The following is a 9,524-nucleotide window of genomic DNA, read 5'->3' on the forward strand; positions in this document are numbered from 1 at the left end:
ACTATTATCTTTTGGTGATACCACGTCGCTCTATTTAATTGTAATAAAAAAACAGGAGTCATGCTCTCGTGGTATAGAACATATCGTGTACCGTGACCATCCGAACGTAGAGCTATGTCTAGTTCTCACATAAATAATTTCTCCTCAAACGAAGCCTAATATCATTTTGTTCAAATTTATTTATTGTCGAGTCGATGTGTAGGAATTGAACAATATATATCTAGTTCTTATTGTTCAAGATCATTTATTTGTTTTATATTTTTCAAGTTATAATAAGATTTCAATTAAATTTAAATAAAATTTATTATTTATAATAAATGCCATATTATATCATTTTATTAAAATTAATAATAATTCACTCAAATCATCTCTAATATTTTTTTTAACAAATTTAGATTATTAATATATTTGTTGTCAATATTTTTATTATCCAATGATATGCAAATAAATATTGACTATGCTATTAATCTTTTTTTATAAGATTATATTTTTTAGTCGAGTATATATCTTCTCTCACCCACAAAATTAACATGAGAATATTTATAGTTTTTGAGGATTTAAGCTATTTAAATATTTCAGTTGCACTTTTGTAAATATATAAATGGGGCTTCACTTTTTGTGCTCATTACTTCATATCAAATTTGCCAGAACATATCCCTTTCTCATTTCAATTAGAGTTGAGTTTATTCAAATCAAATAGAAATGATGAATGGATTCTAAATAACATTGATATCAGAAGATTGAAAATATAAAGATAAAAAAGCCTCATTAAACTATGATGGTCTAAATTTGTCTTTAACAGCAATTTACTATGACGGGATCCAAAGGTACAAGGATGTGTTCTGTTTGCAGTCTCTCAGGTCCTATTTGATTATCTGATCGAACTTTTATAGGCTCATTGTGACGCCGGACGTTTAGAATACTATCGTGTGGTCAACCAATGTTATAGCGCCACGTAGCAAGCCGAAACCCCGACCCAAACCCTTCGTTATTTGTGTATTGGTCTTCGTGTTTTTCACCATTTCGGGTCGCCCCGATCTTAAACGGGGGAAAAGTTAAAACCCTGCCTTTCTTTTAAATGTATAATAAACTTTTGATGGATTATGGTCTGAAGACGTTATACAGTATTTAGGGTTTACTGCCACGAATAGAAAGTTTTCTCGAAGGGTTCAAGGGATGGAAGAGAAGACAACGGCGATTTCTTTGGAGACTTAGACGATTTCGATGAAACATTTGGCACTTATAAAGTCGATAAAGATTTATCTATTTTTATACAAGTAATTTCTATGCTCCTTATTTTTGTTGTTTATGTCGATAATTGTCTACTTGTACCAATGTTTATAGATAATCGATACTGATCGGTATTATACGTTCATATCTGACCGTAGCTTATAGGTGTACCATATGTTTGTACCCGAGATAAAATATTACTACATAATTCCGAGAATATAATTGGTACTGCTAATGTACTTATTGGTTCCTATGTACCGAGCTTATTAGATAAGATACAATCAGTATAGTACCGAGATAAAAATAATTTCTACATAAACTCGGTATCAATCGGTTACGACTCATGTATTATATGGTTTCTCTTGTACCGAGCTATTAGGTAGTACATATTTGTTCGAGATAATAAATTTTCTAACATAATTCGGTATAAATCTGGTACTACTAGGTATTTATAGGTTCTCTAGTACCAAGCTTATAGATAGAAAGTACCATTTTTATCGAGATAAAAATTTCTACATAAGTCGGTATAAATCGGCACTGCTAGGTATTTATAGGTTCCTTTGTACCGAGCTTACAGATAAGTACAATATCAATACCGAGATAAAAAATTCTACTGTATTCAATCGGTACTTCTCGTATTTATAGTCCTTGTTCTAGTCTTATAGTTGAATTAAGTCTGTTGAAATAAAAATATTTTATATTATATTTTTTAATATTAATTTAAAAATAAACTTTCGTTTTCACGTGATTTGCTTTATTTTTATTTAAATATAGATTTCTTTAAGACAAATCAGAAATGTTTAACATTATACCGCCCCGAAGGACAAATTAATGTTTACTATCGATTTGAAATGAAGAAATTATAATTTTCTTTAAAAAAAAATAGTATGGAAGATACAAATCAACCTGAGGGATGATGAATATCTTCTCCAATCTCTAATTAGGAAAAAAATTGCATATATTATCTTCATAATCAAATATAGAAGATATATGATCTGCCTGAAAGAGCAAATCAGCGATTATGAAATTAAAATTTTAAATATGAATAAGCGATATCTGCATTCCCAGATTTTCACCCTACTATAGAAAGGAACTATGGTAGGGTTTATTTTTAATATGGGATCTAGACTCCATATAGGGGTAAGCCCCTATAGTAATTACATCTCCTATGAATTAATCTCGATTAAAGTGAAGGCTAAAAATTTTAAAGATACATGTAAAATTTAATAGGATGTTTGGTTATGAAAATTTTAATGTATAAGCTTTAGATTTTAACATCTCCAAGTTGAATTTAGAGATTTTTGTTTTGAATTTTATGAGTGATAGAAAAGACGTGTATAAGAAGAACTCACTACACCGGGGGCTATGACTCGGTGGTTCCGCCCGTAGCACTCCCATTTGGAAGAAATGAGGCGATTGGATATTCTCTATAATTGTTCCACGTAGCTCCAATGTTACCTCGCAAGCAAAGGCCAAGAGAGAAAAAAAAAGTGGAATGAGAGTAGGCACCATTCAAGCAGAAATATAATTAAACAATAATCAATTTAAAACAATTAAGATTTATAACCTTTAAAATTTATATGAAGCATATGGAAAAGGATAGCATGTGTAAAGCAATGATATCAACATAAAGCACAATGAGTTACTATACAAAGTAAACATGTGACATAATAAAAGAAAAATATTCCGATAGACTTACATAATATGATATAAAAAAAAATGTCACGGCCTATGCTGCATGATACAATGACATCACATATACATTATAAAAAACGAATTTCTCAAGAGTGCTGATCATAAGAGAATTGTGATGGACAATTAGGTATTTATAAATTTTTGAAACAATAATCGTATCGAAGAATCATATCAATAAAGCAAATCAGTTCTCTAGCCATTATGGACTGAAGTATGACTGAAACATGAAAGTAAGGAGGTTGTAGAGAACTGAACTATATATTATAGATTATTTTTCATTGCAATTAATTAGTTTATAACATGAATATATGAAATGAGATCTTTTACTAATCTCAACTTTATTTAAAACCCAACTGATAAAAAACAAATAAACATATTAAAAAAATTTTACTATACATAGTGTTGATTCGAATAGATAAAATAACTTGCTTATATTAATAGAAAATTTTTATTTACAAATTTAGTTGAGAGAAAGTTTACTATATATATGAATTTATATATTAATTTACTGATTACAGGGTATCATATGAAAGTAAAAAATACGGGCAAAAGTATCACAGTATATAATACCTTTTGATGAAATATAATCATCATCTCATGCATCCGAATAAATGTATAACAATTTGAAAGCTTTGGAGAAAGAACTCGGCTTTTATATTATAATTTCAGCTTAAACCATTCATAATGATATAAAAGAGTCTGAATTTACATCAAAGATCTATAATATGTACATGTGACCTTCAAACACAATGAGAAAATATGATTAAGCAGAGAATATTCGCAATGAAAAGGTCCCTACACGTATATTCTATAATATATATATATTATATACAAAAAATTTATATACTAAACTTTACAAATATAGTGAGGAAAGATTATAAAGGTATGGACAATTTTTTTACAAAATTTCTATACTAATCTTTACAAAATAAAGAGAGGAATCGTCCATTCTAAAGAGAGCACATTTATACCCCCGCTCAAGCGGGGCTGGTGGTGACGGAACGACTAGCGGTGAAGAGCGAAGGCGATCGAGAGTTGGATCTGGAGGATTGAAGAAGAATGGAGAACGTTCGGCAGCTGGATCTGGAGGATCTCTGAGTAAACCTGCAACTGGAAAGTCGAAAGGCAAAACTTGGGATGCAGGAAAGATGGGATCAGAGGGATCATCAGAAGGCCGCTGGGAGGTCAAGTCGAGGAACTTGGATCTGAAAATGGCAATGCCGATCGCTAAGAGCGGTGGTCAAATGCGTGTAAATGCTACGAAGAGGGAGGATTCTCCTCCTAATTTGAAGATGGAGCTGGTGCCGGCCTCGGAAGTGAATATGCTGATTAATCCAACCTTTGTTGGGATGGATTCTTTAATGGAAGTGGAAGGTCTACAATCGGTGTTGGAGGAGAGTACAGATCTGGAAGAGATGTTTGATGTTGATGCGGCTATGCCTGGTCGGATTGGTGTGATGAAGATTGTAACTAAATAGTCCTTGTTGAGCGATGATCCTTTGATCGGAGCTGACTGCGTGATGGAGGTTAGTACTAACTTGAATGAGCAGAACATTGGTGTTATGGACATAGCTGGTAGCAATGGAAATAGTCCTGTTCTGGTGAGTGAATCAACTGTGGTTGAGATGATAGGGGTGAATGAAGTAGAGACTGGTTCTGCTGGATTGAACAATCTGCGAAATAGCTCTCTAAGTGATTGTGGGAATGCTGCTTCAGTTAGTAGCTCGCTGAATTTGGAGAATGTGAAAGGAAAGGCTCCGGTACAATTTGAGAATAGAGTTCCTCTATTCTCTGGTGGAGTGAGCAACGCTTGGAGGAAGCCTGAGCACATTCCGATCCAACATCCAGAGGAGATAAATGTGCTATCGAATGATGGGATTTCTATTGATCTCAACATGGAGGTTGTTAAGGCGAATGTGGCAAAATTGGAAAGAGCTGTTGTAGGGAAAATTCTGGGCAGGAGAGCTTCGTATTTCCTCTTGAAGTCAGAAATCCAGCGTCAGTGGGGGCGTTTTGGGGAATTTTAGCTAACAACTCTAGGACATGACTGTTTTGTTTGTGTTTTTGGATCGATCAAAGCCAGGAATGCAGTGTTGTGCTGTGGTCCTTGGTTTATCGGAGGTAATATTATTGGGCTGGATAGATGGATGCCGAGCTTCTCCCCGGAGTCGATGGAAGGATTATCCTCTCCGATCTGGATTCGTCTTCCAAATCTTCCTCTCCAGTATTGGGATGATTGTAATATCGCCAGAGTTGCCTCAAAGATTAGCGTGCCTCTGTGGAACGATGCACAGACGGGGAATTGGGGTAGAAGAGAATACGCCCGGGTGTGTGTTCGTATGAATATGGCAAGAAACTTGAACCTGGGATTTGGGTTAATGGCATGAATGGGAGGTTCTACCAAAAGGTAGAATATGAAGGCATTGGGCTATTGTGTTATGGATGTGGGAAAGTGGGGAATTGGAGGGAGTTTTGTCCATCTAGAGCTGGCGGACAAGGGGAGGATGTGGTCAAAAGAGCAGGGGAACAACCAAAGCAAGTTGGTACGGGTGAATGTAGTTCTGCCCAAAATTTGAGTAGTGGTGGGAGAGTGGAACCTTTACAACCCAAGAAGAATGCTTTACATGTTGTTAAAGTAGAGGGTGGAAGCAAAGGCAAAATGGTTGGCAGCAATGATAAAGGAGGGAGTGTAGATGCACAGGATGAACTGAACAGGGGCAAAGTTAATACGGATGAAGGATCGCAGGAAGTTGAGGATCCGTTGGGTCCTTGGATTCAAGTACCCCCAAGATGGAGGAGAAACAAATGATCACAAGCCAGGAACAAGGAGAATATGGGTGATAAACAGAACCTAAATTTTCCTAAGCAAGTGGACTTGAACAAGGTTCAAGTGCCTGATAGTATGTTGAAGCCCACTCAGAAACAGAACAGGATGGGTTTTAAGCAGCGGTTGCCATTCACGGTTGGAATAAGAATGCCTAACAGAGCCAATGCTCCGAAGGAGCTTAACCAATTGGGACTGGAGGTTCCCAGGAAAAAAAAAAGGAGATGATGGAAGCTACTAGCTCAGTTTTGGTGGAGGATCTAGGCGGCGGGGACGCTTCCCATTTTGTTGCTTAATGTCTTCCATCATTATTTGGAATTGCAGGGGTGCTCGGAAGAAACAAATTGGGCATTACTTGCGGAGCCTTATGGGGAACAATGAGGTTTGTTTTATTGGATTAGTTGAAACCATGGTTGAGAACTTTGGTCGGAAGGATGTTAATAGGTTGGTTGGTGGAGATTGGGATTATCTTCATTGTCCAGCTGTTGGTAATTCAGGTGGATTGCTTTCCCTGTGGAAGAAGGATGTTATGAAATTTGAGATCATGGCTACTGATGAGAAAGTGTTGATTGGTAAGGTGATGTTACCTAACCTACAGGAATGGATTGTGGCAGTGGTGTATGCCAAGAAGGACTACCATGCGCGTCGTAGTCTTTGGAATGTGGTTGGCAACTTTATTAATGAGAACCTCCCAGTGATTGTGGGAGGGGAATTTAACTGTTGCTTGGATCAGAGTGAAAAGAAGGGTGGACATAGATACAAGTACACTGTGGGAGCTAAAGAGATGTCTGATTTTCTAGTTGATAATGACCTGCATGATCTGGGATTTTTGGGGCTGAGATACACCTGGTCTAATAATAAGACTGGGAATAACAAAATCTGGGTCAGGCTTGATAGAATCTTGATGAATTCGGAGGGTCTTCGACTTGCTCCTCTGGCTACTGTTAAGCATCTAATTAGACTGGCATCTGACCACTGTCCGTTGCTTCTTTGTTTAGCTCCTACATTGCAGAAACCTGAAGGTAGATGGCTCAGATTTGAAGACATTTGGATGACATTTTCGGTTACTTGGAAGATTGTGTGGAAGAATTGGACAAAGCAAGATTATGGGCATCCTGCGGATGTATTGAACAGGAAATGTCACAGAACTTTGAGGGCTCTATTTTTTTGGAGCCGTAACCGGTTGAAGGAATTGGGAGAGCTCAAGAATTTGCTTGAGGCACGCATGGAGGAGCTTCAGGTTATTGAAAGGAGTGCAAGGGGGCTCACTGAAGAACAGGAACAGGAGATGAGGAGGAAGGCAGTTGAATTGAAATCTACTTTGGCGCCTATTGCTACTTGGTGGAGACAGCGGGCCAAAACTAGGTGGATTGAGGAAGGTGATGCTAATTCACATTTCTTCCATGCTACAACATCAGCGCGTAGGTGTGGCAACAGGATTGGGGAAGTTCTGAATTCAAATGGGGAACGTGTTGCTGAACCGAAAGCTATTCTAGAAGAATTTATGAACTTCTTTATGAGCAAATGGAGAGACAGACAAGTTTGTATGGATCATTGGCCGGATTTTTAAAACAATGACAAAGTTCCTAATTTTATGATTGAAGGCTTGGAGGTTGCCATCACAGAGCAAGAGATCCAGAAAGCTGTATTCTATATGGAGAAGAATAGAGCACCGAGAGTTGATGGTATTACGTATTCTTTCTTAAAATTCTATTGGGAAGTTATTAAAAATGATGTATTTCATGCTATTTTACATTTATTTAACTCTAACTCCATGAGTGAAAGCTGGAAGGACACTATGGTGATTTTAATTCCTAAGATGGATAATGCTGATTTGCCATCCAAGTATAGGCCTATAAGCCTATGCCAATCTTTTTTACAAGATTGTTGCCAAGATCTTGATCAACCGGATGAAGCCAGTGCTGGAGAAGATTGTTAGTGAAGAGCAGGGGGCTTTTGTACCAGATAGATCCATCTCTAGCCACGGGTTGGATGCTCAAGAAGTTATGTGCAAATTTTAGAACTCTCTTCAGAAAGCTGGAATGATGGAACTCAAGGTGGATATGGAGCAGTATACGATTGTATGTCATGGGAGACTTTGCAAGCTGTGATGAAGTGTATAGGGTTTTCGGAGAGATTCACTCAGTGGGTGATGCAATGTGTTGTCAATCCCAGGTTTTCCCTTATTATGAATGGGAATAGAACTCCATGGATCTATGCTAGGAGTGGACTAAGAAAGGGGTGCCCCTTATCGCCGTATTTATTCATATTATGCTCTGAGCTTCTGACGAAAGCTTTGAGGCAGAGGGGAGGACATCTTGGGATCCAGGTGACCAAGAATGCTGAGAAGATTTTTCATCTGCTTTATGCAGATGACATCTTAGCATTTGCAGAGGCTTGCTGGGGCAGCGCCAATCAGATTATGAATATCTTGAATGATTATTGCTCGTGGACTGAACAAAAAATAAACTGTGGGAAGTCTGCTATATTGTTCAATAGGAGATGTCAGAGCTGGAAGAAAAGAATGATTTCTAAGTTGATGGGGTTTCATAAAGTGAATTCATTGGAGTACCTTGGATTGCCCCTGGTTATGAGGAGATTAGTTGCAAACGGCTTTGCGAAAGTCTTGAAGATTGCTCATGAGAAAACCAACCTGTGGGGGAAGAAGCACCTGTCGATGGCAGGGAGAGCTCTCCTTATTAGAACATCGCTGTTAGCTGTCCCTATGTACTTAATGACTCATACTACGGTTCCTATGGGGGTTCTCAGCAAGGTGGAAAGAATGTGTAGGAGGTTCTTATGGCAAAAGGATGTCAATAGCAGACGGATGCATTATGTTGCATGGAATGAGCTGTGTCAACCTAGGGAGCATGGGGGACTTGGATTTCACTGTCTTGCTTTATGGCAGAGTTCCCTGAGAGCACGTTTGGCGTGGGAGGTTCTGCAAAATGACAATTCTCTATTGAGAAAGGTTGTCTTACCAAAATATGGGGCTAATATTTGGTGTTACAAGAAGGGTAGAAATGTGTCTATATCCTGGAAGGTGATTCTTGATGGTGCTACGACCCTTCGTCCCATTCTCAGGTGGAAAATTGGAGATGGCCACCAGGTGGATGTGCTGAATGATGAGTGGATCTTGGATAGGAACATTTCTCGGTGGCCTACCTTTGTGAATGTGGCTGAGCTTGAGGATGCTAATGTAAGTAAATTGTTAGACAGTTCTTTACAGTGGAATAGGGATATGGTGGAGAATTGCTTTGGGAAAGTCATGGGACAACGTATCATGGAGATTAATACGAATAATGAGAATGGATGTGATTGTCCTGTACTCCTCTATTCACGGGTTGGGAAGTTTTTGGCTGCAATGGCTTATTGTGAGAAGATTGATATGGAGGCTTACCAATTTCATTGGTTACATAGACTGAAGCTGCATCATAAGGAAAATTTTTTCTGGTGGAGATTGCTGAGAAATGCCATTCCAACGGCGAAGTGGTTGTTTTGTAGGGGACTTGCTGAATCCCCACTGTGCTCGTGGGGATGTAATGAGGAGGAGACTATTGACCACTGCACTACGAGGTGTGTTAAACTGAAACAGGTTTTCTGCACTCTTGAGAAATGGGGATTTCGTATGCCAGTGGTTAATTCTTTATTGGAGTTAATGAGGGAGATCTTTAACACGATTGATAAGAATCTGTGTATGGGCAGATTGTACTGCTATGTTGTTTATCAACTATGGCGTGCAAGAAATTACTTGAAGCATACCAGAACTCGTTGA

General features: G+C 37.9%; 1 protein-coding gene across 1 annotated transcript; it reads left to right on the forward strand.

The window, feature by feature from the left end:
• The first annotated feature begins 4,968 nt into the window (after positions 1–4,968).
• On the forward strand, positions 4,969–9,524 carry LOC110102398. The gene is made up of 4 exons (XM_020830731.1): positions 4,969–5,252; positions 6,074–7,293; positions 7,354–7,434; positions 7,783–9,524. The coding sequence occupies exons 1-4, from the start codon at positions 4,969–4,971 to the stop codon at positions 9,522–9,524; spliced, it is 3,327 nt and encodes a 1,108-aa protein (XP_020686390.1).

Source organism: Dendrobium catenatum, unplaced genomic scaffold (assembly GCF_001605985.2).
Source record: "Dendrobium catenatum unplaced genomic scaffold, ASM160598v2 original_scaffold_50655, whole genome shotgun sequence".
NCBI lineage: Eukaryota > Viridiplantae > Streptophyta > Magnoliopsida > Asparagales > Orchidaceae > Dendrobium > Dendrobium catenatum.

Coding starts and splice junctions, on each gene's coding strand:
- LOC110102398 (XM_020830731.1), top strand. CDS start 4,969: ATGACTGTTTTGTTTGTGTTTTTGGATCGATCAAAGCCAGGAATGCAG. Junction 5,253..6,073: donor GTAGAAGAGAATACGCCCGG/GTGTGTGTTCGT, acceptor TTGGAATTGCAG/GGGTGCTCGGAAGAAACAAA. Junction 7,294..7,353: donor ATGGAGAGACAGACAAGTTT/GTATGGATCATT, acceptor TTATGATTGAAG/GCTTGGAGGTTGCCATCACA.